The following is a 13386-nucleotide window of genomic DNA, read 5'->3' as shown; positions in this document are numbered from 1 at the left end:
ATTGATTGCCTGCTGTTTCTTTGTGTACTAATTTGTGTTATGGCTGTCCAATCTGAAATTGCTTGAGCAGATTTTTGTTGTTTTTTTAACTCGAATTGCAAATGAAATGACTGTGGTAAACTAAATGCATCAACTGTAATGAAGAATTGATCAATGGTTACGTTATAGGGTTTTTCTGAAGAGTGGTTTCTAGCCTATCTCAGTAAGATGATAATTACAGTTATTAGCCAATTACCAACAAAGAATGCAAAATCAAGTTTGTTATTTAATGATATAAAGATGGAAAAAAATCTGAAATAGTGCATCTCTGTCTTGTTTTACCTACCGATAACTTTTCTTGTTGAATCATTTGCTAGAGAAAGAATTTTTGAAGTTTTTCTGAAGCATCTGTTTTGATAAAAGCTGTAACTATTTTACCAGCTGAAAGCCTACACCTGCTGTTATTGGGGAAGAAGGAGGTGGGAGAGTAAAACTGAAAGCAGAGCATGGAAACAGCTCCACTGAAATAAAAAATTATTGGGGTTTGTGGTGTCTGGTGAGATGACACCGAGTTACGGGTCTGCAAGAAAGACGGCGGTTCCCATCGGGAGGGCTGCACCCGGCGGGGGCCCGTGCCGACCTCCGCGGCTCGCCAGCCCTTCGCGGGGCGCCGTCCTCCCCGGTAAATCCTTTTTAAGAGAGCATAAACTTTCTGACGCGCGGCGCTCCGCTGCGATCGTTCGGTGTAAAGGAGAAGAAATTGGTGTGTTTACCTCCCGCGCGGCTGATGCCGATCAGCGCACACCTGCCTGCAATCCGCACCGCGTGGGGCACAGCTCATCCCCGCGCCTCCCCGCTCCCCTCCGCGCGCGTGCCTGGCCGCCTCGGCAGCGCCAGCTATCCGGCCGGGGAAAGGCACCCTGCTTCACGCACATACAATTAGGGAGATGTTTTTCTTATGATGGTAATTATGTCCTAAAAGATTGTGCAGGTAGCAGCTGTAAATGTAATGAAGGCTCGGTTGATTCCAGCTGAACCGGATTTTCTTTTATATCGAAAAGCTGCTTATAGCTGGAGTCCGTATAGGTTCCCCAAACTCATTTTTATGAATGCGTCCGCTGTTTCAGGGAAATTAGCAGGCAACTGTGGAGCAACCAAAACAGAGATCACAGTGAACAAAGAGGAAAATTAGTATCTATTAGAACAATGAACGGGGACTAAATTCCACTAAATAAAATAAGTAAATGTATTTATGCAGAGGTTTTCATGTATAGGTGCTGAAAGCTTTGCTCTTTCATGGCATGAACAGGAGCCAACAGACCTCATTCAAGTGTGAGACACACAATGAGCTGCTTTTTCCGGAACAAGATGTACCAGATTCCCCCGAAATATCACCAGGGAGAACTGCTAACTGAAACCGTGACTGTTCTTTTTCCAGAGCAGGAAGGCACTGATGCATTTTGATATTAAAGTTAATTACGGCTGTGTGTACAGAAATGATACCTTTCAAATGTCAAACAAACAAACACTAAGGATTGCTGATAAACTTGGTTTCTGGAAATCTATTAGACTTAATGTTGCACTTCCATGCTTGGGAGTGTACAGCTTTATCTTATCATGAAGACCAGGCAGGCTGCTGACCATTTCTAGCTCATGACCTTTTATTTTTATGTTTTTAAATCCATCCAAAGTGCTATGATGCATGAGATAAGTTTCTGCATCTGCAGGAGTTGCTATGTGCTTGATCCCATTTTGGGTGGATTCTCTAGAAGTTTCTGAGATCAGGCAACTTGCCTGAGGTTGTACTGACTGAGTCAAATAAGAGCCGAGTTCAGGTCAGTAGATGACAAGATCCTTCCAGGACTGTGTATTAGCTGGGAAATGGAGCATGTCCATGTACAAGCCCTGAGCACACTGCTGAATAACAGTAACTAATAAAGCCTATTCCAAAGGCAGACTGAACCAAGCCATTCTTTTTAAATGTCAAAATGCTGCGGGAAAAGCGCATTATAAACATGTGAGGAGCGTGCGGCTGCCAAAAACCCTATTGTTCCAGCAAATGGAATGAAGAATAGCAGTGAATAACAGCAAAACAGTAACAGCAAACAAAACTGTGTCGTCATCCTGCATACAGGAGGAACTAAATCACATGCAGCACTTGCATCCGAATCTGGTATTTGGAGGCGCTAGTCAGCCCGCAGCCGGAATCCCCTTATCTTTCTGCCAGTCTTTTCTGCAACCTTGATTCATTGTCAGTAAGTTAGTGGCGACGCCTTCCCCCATGCTATATCATCCACATGCAGAATTAAACTGAGTAAGTGGGGGAAAACGTGGCCAAAATTCAGTATTTACCCTGGGAGCAGTCTGGAAAAATGTGTGGCTCTCGAACTGTAACTAGCCGGCCTCCTAGTTTAGGCATGGAAACGGCTCTGACTCTCAGAGGGGTAAACCATGGAAATCAAATTTCCATCTGAATAGAGCCCAGTGGGTTCTAAAATCAAAACACGTGAGTCCATTTTTTTCTACTGCTATTTGGGAAAGCTACATTTGGAAGTGTGTGTTCAACTGAGATTAGGAGGTACGAAAGAACCTTTTCATTTTGGTTCACTTTTTCATTCTGAGGGACGAGAGCAAAATAGCCCAATCAATAACAATAATTATAATTTTCTTTTTATTGATTGCTCAGAAGTCCTTAAAGGCATCATCATTAACTTAAAGATAACTTGAGGAAATTTATGAGGTTTTTAATTCCCTTCTGACACAGCAACAGCAAGTGATTTCTATATTCAAATGCTGAGCTTTCCTGGCTCCCAAGCCAGGTCAGGATTAGCGAACGTCAGACTTGGTAAAATTTAATAGAGTAATCGACACAGTTTGGCCTAGCTGCTTGCTGCGACCGGCACGTTAGGTACACGAGGCTGTAGGTGCCAGAGAGACCATGCTGGAGATGGGGCCGTTTTGGGGGCCACCGCCGGCGAGCGCCCCAGCGCCGTGCCCAGGAATCGCGCCCCCCCGTTCGGGCCGGGGTCCAGCCTCTACCCTCGCTGCTCCGAAACGCGCAGCCAGACGGGAAGCAGTGCTAGCGGTGGTGCAGCGCGTGGCCGTGGTGAAGCCCAGGAACGGCCCCGCGGCACGGAGGCCTGCATGAGCACTCCTTCCCCAGACCCTTTTTTACCTAGTTTGCCAGCCCCTCCTGACCCCTCTTCCGTGCCCACGCAAACTCAGGGCCGCGCGGAGAAGCCGGCATCTCCTCCTGCCCACGCTGCTCCTGTGCCGCCGGCATTTAGCGTGTCACTCGGCAAAGCGTCCTGGCGACACGCGGACTACGGAAGAGGTTTCGCGTAATCAATTTTTCCTTTCTAAACTACAAGTTAAAAATAGAAATGCAACCCCAGATAAGAGACACAGGCATGAATAAATAATTGTTTCCTCTGGAACTGAACGCTGGCCCGGAGTTTCTCAACAGTACACTGCTTTCCTTCAGAGAAGCCCAGGATGATAAGTGACCTTGTTCCCAGGCAAATGCAACTCTGATACATCATACAGACAACATCTTCAGATCGTAGGAGGATTCTTTTCAATTACACTTTCTCTCAGGGCCCCATGCTAACTCCTTTGTGCAGAAAAAAGAATTCCCTAAGAATTAAGCAATATACTGGCTAATCCTGCCCAGTGGGAGTAATCGGTAGTAAGGGTTTCAGGTAAATATACTAAAAGCAGAAAATATCAAGGATATCACACAGAGCATCCGTAGGACTGAAGGAAGGACAGGGATCTCTTCCCACGTCACTGCCTTGGACCACACTTGGGCATTACACGAAGAAGTAATGCAGACCCCTAGAACTGGACAGGCTAAAGTCTGTCTTAAAATAAGGGCATTTACTATAAATGCTAAATTATCTGCATAACAAGAAGACACCTTATCTTCAAAACTCTAATATCTAAGGGGAAGTGTTAAGCAGGAGACTGCTGGAAAACCATGCTCCTGGTTGGCCTGATTTTTCTTCTTAATTCTGCCTGTTATTCAGTGCAAATAATATCTCTGAAAAATGTTTTATTCCTTTCAGCTGCTGCTCTATCTCTTCCTGGGTCAAATTTTCTGTAATTACATTCATTTTACACAATGGTTCATTTATCTCTATCACTTTCATTTTATGAACGAATTATGACTTGTTCGAGACCTGGCCATTATGAGTATGTGGTATTTATGCAATGTGCTTCATTATCATTTCAGTTCAGTAGGAGGTTCTTCTGCTTCTGAATTATCTGAAAATAGTTTTATTTATTAGCTATCAAGGTTTTCACAAAATTCTTATGCTTTACCTGCCAGAGGAGCACACACAGTTCAAGCATTTTCATGCAGTGATCACATTCATATTCACAACAAATTCTGGTTCCTGAATATTTTTAGGAATAAAATTGCTCTCATCAGCATACAGAATAATTACATTAAAATGTTAGCAAATATTGGTGAAATAAAGCAGTGACTTTTGTCTGTAATAAATTGTCAGACGTTTTTCAGCTACAATACCTTATCTGTTAATAGATTACTGTTCATCTGTAAGTTCTATCCACCAAAAGAAATCTCTAAATCTTATCAGACCAGATTCTTTTACTGTTATTATGAACACATCCACTAACAGTTTGGAAAGAATTTCTCTCTCCCAGCTCCTTCCCTCTTTTTCTGCCATATTCTCTTTCAACGTACAGTAAATTGTAATATTGGGAAACTGATGGCACTGACAGACTCTGGAAGCCCCCGAAGCTTTCACTGGTGCTTTGCTACGCCAGTGAAATACAGCCACTGGGCACGGAAGCGGCGAGCCTTGGAAAGGTTTCCTTCTCCCTCGCAAACAGAAAGGGAAGAAAGCTAACGCACCCTTAGCCTGCAGCTCGCTTAGAATTATGGCTTTGTGCCCTAGGCATTTGAGACTGACTTTTCAGGATGAAAATGTTTCATAATTTTCCTATGGAGAGAATAGCAAACATTCTAGAAAATGTTTTGTTCCACTACGGACCTCAGAACAAGAAACAAAAAGTGGAAATCCACAATTCTGCCAGGGAGAGATTTCCAAAAATGGCCATACATCATACCAATAAGAAAAATACATGTATATACGTGTATATATTTTTAAGTTTCATATTTCAAAAGCTCCCTAGCCACCTATTCTCTTCGACGTTGGGTTCAGCCGCGCGAAAGGCCCGCGGGAAGCGGCAGCTGCCTGCGCTCCTGCGGCTGGCCCGGAGCTCGAAGGGAGACTCCAGCTGAGCTCCACATTACGTGGGCGAGGACCGGGAGAAAGCAAGCGGCATCCTGGAATGCTGCTTTCCTAGTCGCAGAACAACCATAGCACCTCACCAGACGGGGTACTCTTTAGTTTTATGTGGAACGATCACCGAGTTTTCATTCATCCTCCACGCAAATACTATTCTGCAATCTGCCAGCTATTTCCCAGAGCTTTAAAATGCCCTTTAAATATAATGCGTGGCTAGCACTGCTTTACCCAAAGCAAACACAGACCTTGGACTCGCGGTCTATATTTCTTTCAGGGTTTTCTGGCTGCCATCACCTATTGATATTATTTGATTTGCAGCTGCTATGCAAAGCAAACAAACAAAATCTCAATGCCTCGTAAACCTTTCCCTGAGTAACCCATTGGTATTTACTGGGAGCCAGGATCACAGATAGAGTCCTGTTGCGCCTGCGCCAACCCGCCTCTGCAAATAAAAGCAAATGTTGATCGAATTGATCTGTTCAGGCCTCTCTCGTGGCTCCGGCGTGTCAGTGGGGACGGACAGGCCCCGTGCGGGTGCGAGCTCCAACGCCAGGGCAGCATCTTCTGCACCGAAGACACTGTCAAAGACATAAATGGGTGGTGCAGCTCGTTGCAAAGAACCTTGGGCTTAGCTACTAAATTGCAGGAAATAACTTCTTTTTTTTTTTTCTGTACGAGCCACAGGCCTCCAATCATTTCATTTGAGCATAACAACTCACCGCGTATTAAAGTCGGGGGAACCTTGACCTCAATGACATTAATGGAAATATTCCTTACGACTTCAGCAGGGACAGATTTTCCCCACAGGACTTGCTTTATAATGCTGACAGAGTTATTCCAATGCTGTTTTCACTTAGCAGCTGAAACAGGTATTGGTTTTGTTTGCTTTGAATATGTCAGAAGGAAGCTATTCAGTGTCTCTTTTCAGCAAGCTGCTGCCACAGAATTGTTGGCTTAAAAAAATGCTTTAAGACCAGGCAGGCAAACAAATCACTACATGTTCTTAGAAGCACCTCTACCGATGGGGACAGGGGTGCGAGAAGACTCTTTTCCAGAGCACTGAGGGGTGACCGGAGCCCCAGCAGCTCCTGGCCGATGTTGAATTCGAAAGACGCTCTGGGACGGAGAGGAACAATAGCTCTTCACGGGGCTCAAATTCTTCCTGATGGAGATTTTTGTGGTCGTAATGACGATGAGCACTCAGCTCACTGAAAAGCCACCATTTTTTTCATAAGCCCTTTGAATGCAATTATACGAACAGAGCTGTGGGATTAAATAAAACGTACAGGCTTCTCATATGTAAAGAAATAAATATTTCCTTTTAAAGGCAACCTAGCCGGCACACAGGAGAATAACAACAGTTCAGGACAAGAGATGGACATTGACTTTTATTGCTCCCCACAGGAGGGGGGACAATTGTTATATTGAGCACTTCATCACAGCACACCAACTTGACATCCGCATCTGACTCTGTCATGCATTAAAAATGAACGGGAAGGCTCCATCTGATTAAAGGATAGCTGCAGTCACTGTAACGTACAGGCAGGCACCGCTCAGGTGAACAGACGCCAGGCTTGGAGTGTTTCTTCCCTTGGTTCTTAAATAACATTTTCATAATATGGTCCGATTACAGCGACATATTTACGTACTTTTTGTGAGAAAGGCTGTTGTAATTAACTTGCATCATGGCCTGCAATTCACCTGTGAAAATTTGCAATGATTCTGTCGTAAGACTGTAGTATGCACGACTTTACCAGGGAACCTCAAAAATTCAGAGATTATACTGTCAACGGCTTGCGGCAAAACGGGAGCTGGCTTTTGCTCTGGCTTCCTCCTGCTCCACGCCAGCGCTACTCCCCTGACTTTGGGGTTGTTTGCTCGGATTTGCACAAGGGTGAGAACAAGATCAGTCAGTGCAGCTCCAGGGGAGCTGACAGCTGATCAATTTGCCCTGCCGCCTCCTCAATGACAGTCTGCAGGCACAACTAAGCCAGCTAAAAGGTACATATTCTGACACTTAATAAAGAATAAAACACACATTCACAGGTTGTGGCTGCTTGGACGAGGCCTTCAGGATGTGAATTTTGTCCCCAACACCGTCAAATCTAATGAGCGAGCATCCCCTCCTCACTAACCCGGCACGCCTCCCCTATTTGCTTCTCAGATTCTCTCCCTGCCCTTCTCAAATCCCATCGGCACTGTTAAACATCGCTAATGTTAATATGCAAAACAGCATTTTCTGAACTACCGCAAACAAAAATATGTGAAGGATGAAAAATAATTAGCCACGTCTCAATTTCTAATATATTTGCATTGTTTAGACAGAGTAGTTAATCATTGGTAAGACCACAACATGGCTGTGTGAACTGGGATTATTACTAATACATATGGAGCAGAAGGTTATTAATTACATTTAAATGAAGTATTTGGTATTAGTATTATTGAGAAACTAAATGTTATTAACTATATTAAAATGCTCTCGCAGGATTCCTGTGGCAATACTGTGCAGAGCGCCATATTTAAATTCCATTTACTTTTAGACTCTTTTGTCTTTTGTTCAGAAAGAAGGTACTTAGAACAAGCAGAAGGCACAAGAGCCAAAGCCCTATTCCTATTAACACTTCTGAAGCACTAAGTGATATTGAATGGGCCAGTGAGGGTCCAACTTTTATTAAGATTTTTAAATATGCGGTAAAATTTTCATATGTGTAAAATATTTGGTCTGCTGAAATGCCCTTTATTTCCTTTAGTTAGGAATCTGCCAAGGACAGTCTCCATGTGGACCCCACTGCTGGGTGCAAACCCCCAGAAAGGATTTCTGAGGAAGCGGATCACCTACTAGATTTAATTAGTGCTGCAGCATTTCCAAGTCTCTCCTCTGTAAAATGTCTCTTACCTGTAGAAAAGCAAAGCTTTGGGCACTATTTTAAAAGGCAACTCTATTAATTCAGTTGAATTTTGCATTCAACTGAATTGCACCATCATTTTGATAGTTTTGTTCCCTGAAAATTGCAATAAAGGCTCTGTTATGCTACATTTTGTCCCCATTTGTCTTGTATACCATTGCCTTGCCTTTGGCACAATAAAAATAATCTTTAAAAATAGTGCCATAAGTGGATTGACTTTGACCTTCTGAGTATCTTGTCAATAAAACAAAAATGATAAATCTGCTTCAGAGTGCCACTGGCATAATATTAAAGCAGGGTTACAATCTGAAAAGTGACATTTGAAAAATGACTTTTTGGGGGGGGGGGGGCCATTCTTTGTCAATGGTTTCATATAAATATGGTCTATTTACAATGTAGTAAGGTAATTTCACTAACTGCCAGGCTTGTTCACAAAACCAGGCTGTGCAATTCCTGCTCAGTCCTCTCTGCCTCTTGCATCATCATTAGCAATTAAAGATTACTGCAGCAAGAAATTAGCTGACACTTGCGCTGCTGATCCATAAAGCAGACGAACTCCAGTTTGTTCTCCACCTGTGACTGACCCTGCTGCAGTGTTAACACAGTGAAAATAGCCTTTGCCTTATAGAGAAAGGGAGGGAACGGCTACATTAAACAAGAAAATGCCCTTTTTTTCTACCTAATCAGCTTTCCGATAACAAATAACTTCTAAAATAATCACTGGAAGGCTTCATTCTATTAGCTGATAAGAGATATTGAATATTCTGTAAAGAATCAGGAGGCATACGAAAATAAACAGGGCAAGTGTGTAAACAAACATACTTTTAGATGCAGCAGTTTTGATTTAAACTGTGCAGTGCATATAGAGCATGTCTGATGAATTTGGCTTTATGGGTACAGGCCTTAGGTGAATCTGACCTGGGGCTTGAATATTTTCAAGCCTTACTTATTTCTGCAAACATCAAGGTACTTCTTGCTTGTCTTTTACTGTGTCTTTTTTTCTTTTTACCAATTCCTGTTTTCATTATTTGTATAGATATATACTGAAAAAGAAATAAGAAATTATATCATGATTAAAAATACTCATATATACAGTGGTGTGAACTAAATAAAAAATGTATTTTTAATGATCACAAGACTTTGAAACCTCAAAGCATTTTTTAATTTTTGAGGAGAGATGCAGATGTTAATCTCTAGAACTAGCCTGAGATCAGATTCACAGGGTTAAGATTTCTACTTCTGGTTCAGATCTGATCAAAATCTAGATAAATAAAATCTTAATGTAGCCTGGCTTCCAATTTTTTATTTAGTTGTCCCAAATGTGGTCTTTTCCCGTTGTTTGCCTTGAAATCCAGCCCAATCCCAAACTGAATCTGAGCGTAAGCAATTCTACCCATCCTAAGCAGTTATTAACAGACTCAAACTGAAATACCTTCCTTAATCATTGTCCTTTTTCACCCTTTTTAGCTCCCGAGTGCTCCCCGGAGGGCCACCGCGTCCTCCGCAACCCCTACCGCAGCACCAGGTTTGACTCGCTGGACCTGCAGCGAACGGCGATCCAGGACCTGGTTTGCGATCACTCCCTGCCCCACGCCTGGTATCGCTTCATGATCCACAACAGGCCTGCAGAAATGCCAACAAAATGTATAGAAGTCAGTAAAACTTAAGAATTAACCCTGGTGTGCTTGAATAAATCCTTCAATGTGATTTTCCTTTCCAGCCACCTCCATACAGTGATAACCAGCAGAGCAGAAGGGGGATCGGTGAGGGGCAATGGGGAAATCACTTTTCCCCTAATAGTACTGTTGTACCCAAGAGCAGCAATCAGAGGCCAGGATCCCTATGGACTAGGTACTATTCAAATACAGACCAAGGTCTTTTGCGACCCTAAAGAGATATACTGACTAATTTGTTATGTCACTGCTCCAGTAAGTTAACTATTCCGAGCAATTCTGTTCCTGCTGGAATGGATTTCAGCTCTCTGGAGTGGATTCCTGACTCTTTTCCCACTTAAAATAATGTAAATTAGGAATAGCTCCTCCTTAATGGAATCAAAAGGGAAAAATCAGTATAAAATAAGCACTTTAGTCATGCAGAAGGAGAAGATAGAACTAAACCTGTCTTTTTAACTATTACAATTTTTTGTATTATTTACAGTTCTGTAAATGTCCTAACTGTATTATAGAACAAAAAAGCTCCATCACAGAACAGTACTCTCTGAAAAAAAGACCAAAAAACAACCTATTTTTATGTGTTTAATACATAGGATAACTGTGTTAAACTTGCAATGATTCCTGCTAGACCAATAAACAAAATCAGTGCCATATTAAATAGCCCAGCTGTAGCAGGTTAGAATAATTTCAAACACACTATTAAACAGAATTATTCAGAAAATAATAAACTAATTACTGTAAATGACTTTGAAGATGAAACATTCAATCTAGAGTGCCAGTAAGTTTATTATTATGATATGTTAATCTAGCTGAAGAACCTTTATGTAATCAGCAAACAAGAGTTCACACCCATACTGAATGGGTCTGTGAACTTGTCACAATAGAAGTATATTTTCATAAACTCACAGTAAATGAAATGTTAAGGGATAATTGTCACTTCTACAGGATTTCTAACTCTCTGCATACACAATCCATAAATTTAATTAATGGGAACAAGTTGCCATGATTATTATTGAAATATTCATTTCATGGCAGGTCATCCTTGAATAAACAACTCGATGTATTATGCATTTTACTTACACTGGTTGCTCTAGGAGTATGCATATATTCTATAAAATTATTTAATTTGTCATTGCATTTCAGCAATCTCTAGTATTTAGTAATGATGAACTGTATGAGGTTTCTTCCCAACAATACATGCTTTGTTTCCTTTAATCTCTTCTATGGAGTTTTTTATTCAGGTTTGTAGAGCTACATTCATCAGTTTAGTTTCTTATCTTGTAACATAACTCTTGCCGTTGGTTTCTTCATTATCCTCTGAATGACAGTAAATCTCTGTTTCACTGTGCTGATGAAGGATTACATCTGTTATATGTCACTACTGGAAGAATACGCTTCTTTTAGATCTTCACCTTCTAAATCTTCCTCTACATTCTCTCTCTTCCACTTAATTAAATTGTTGTTTAATTTGGTTTTCCATTTAATTTGAGCAAAACCTCTGGAACAAAATAATTTAAATTAATAACTGCACAGCTTTCACCCTTTAATAAGCAGTTATTATTGGACGTTCCAATCTCTGGCTAGAGCGAGCTGATTTTAATTAAACAAGTGAAAGACAAAATCCTGAACAGAAGAAAAAAGAGACCACATAAAGCCAGACAATGCAGCCAGAGAGTTAAAAAGTACACGACTCTAGTACTTTGTAGAATATATGCCTGGCGATACCCTGTTGATACTGGCTGGATGCAATTAGCTGCTTATCAATGGATAAGATTAACTTCTTAATTCAAAGTAATAGTAGGTAAGGATTCTTGCCACCCAATTGAGCTCAAGAGGGATTTAAACTATAATGGAGATTTAGAGGTCCTGCCCGGTGTGGGAGAGAATTATGGCAGGAGAAATGGCACATGCTGGCTGTACATCAGGGAGGTGAACCCTTGAGAGCTGGGTCCGGTGCCTATGTGGGAGCTGTTGGCTCTTTCAGATACACTTTCAAACCTTGTATTCTGAATTTTGACACAAAAAGCTCCATAATATAAATGCAGCCACATCTGATTATTTTTTTCGTAACCATATGAAGCATTTAATTCGAAAGAGAGCAGAATCAAGTCACATTGAGAAGTTACAAGAGTTTCAGTCTATAACCATGTCACAACTAAGAGACCCAGCGACTTTTGTCATGAAACTCAAACAAATAGCAGCAACTCTTAAAAATCTGCTTCTCATCCACTAATTAAACAAGCAAGTAAAAAACTGAGAGAAAAAGGAAAAGGAAAAAAAAAAAGTTTTGTCAAAGAGAGTGAAAACATAAATTGTATTCCTGAATTCTCTATCCCTTAAATCCAACTGCTGTCCATAAAATTCTTCCTCCAGTGGTAAAATACTTTTGATTGAAATAGCTTTTCAATTTAGGCATTGCCTGCTGAATTTCCCCAGGGGGGGGCAAAGAATGATCTTGACCTTCTTCCCTCTATTTCTTCCTCTCCTCTCCCTCTGTGCTCCCTAAGGAAGTAGAGCAATTACAGGATCCTGAGCATGCGCTCTTGGGCCACAGCCACATGCCCATCCAACAGCAAATTCTGGCAGAAAAGCAACACAAACTTGCAAATTCTGTATCCCTAGGTATCAAGGCTGCTGCCTACAGATCACAAACAATAGCTTGTTCTTCAAGAACTGCCAAATTCACTTTGGAAGGAAAAATCACTAAAGGAAGAAAGCATAGGGAAGCCTTTGCTGAGATTAAGGAACTGCAATAAGAGCAAGAAACGATGCACAGACATGGCCAGATCTAGTAGCAAAATGACCTTCAGAGAAAGAACAAAAGTGACATGAAAATTAAAGCTCAACAGAAAATCTATTAAAAATACAGGGAAGAATTTAACATTGAATAGTCCACATGGGAAAAACATTGGTTAGAAAAACAAGCTTCTGGATTAAAATAACATAGCACGCACACACAGCTGTACGTATATATGCATATAAGGGCAAGCCACAGGAAAGGAATGAATACTGAAAAGAAATTAGAGGGAGCACCACCTGCTAATGTTATTGAAGATCCGCGCTGCAGTCGGATAAAAGGTCAGTCGGTGGATTAGAGAAGAGCAGTGCACGGTCGTAGCCGCAGTGCGAACGCTCGCTGGCAAGAAGGCCTTGCAGCCCTGGCTCGCGGTGCGCAGCAAAGCCACAAACAGCCAGAACTCTACTTCTTCCTTCTCCTCGCTTACGCGTGGGTGAAAAAAGGAGAGAGTACACTCTGCAACCTTAAGGAAAAACGTCAATTAAGAATTTGATTATGCAAATAACAACTGGTTCTGGAGCCAGCAATAATGCTCTTGATACCTCATACGTGAGCCGTATTCGTTACTTCTCAAAGCAATGCTGATATTTTCAGCTTTGAGGACTCGACTGCAATAGCAAATGATAAGCTAAAAAGAAAGGGATTAAAACCAGAATCACTTCTAGAACAACCATCACTATCAAAGAATGGTCCTCAGAAAGGGAGGATCCTTGGGACCATATTCCTTGAGCAGAAAGGTGAATACAAATGCTACC

General features: G+C 41.7%; 1 protein-coding gene across 1 annotated transcript in view; it reads left to right on the top strand.

The window, feature by feature from the left end:
• Positions 1-13386, top strand: part of LOC112977071 (von Willebrand factor D and EGF domain-containing protein-like) — a 183625-nt gene that overhangs the window by 26364 nt on the left and 143875 nt on the right. The window contains exon 2 of the mRNA XM_026088975.1: positions 9629-9813. Coding sequence (XP_025944760.1) covers positions 9629-9813 — 185 coding nt within the window. The remainder of the gene's footprint in view (positions 1-9628; positions 9814-13386) is intronic.

Source organism: Apteryx rowi, unplaced genomic scaffold (assembly GCF_003343035.1).
Source record: "Apteryx rowi isolate R43461 unplaced genomic scaffold, aptRow1 scaffold_8, whole genome shotgun sequence".
Classification (NCBI taxonomy): domain Eukaryota; kingdom Metazoa; phylum Chordata; class Aves; order Apterygiformes; family Apterygidae; genus Apteryx; species Apteryx rowi.
This window is presented reverse-complemented; position numbering and strand designations above follow the sequence as displayed.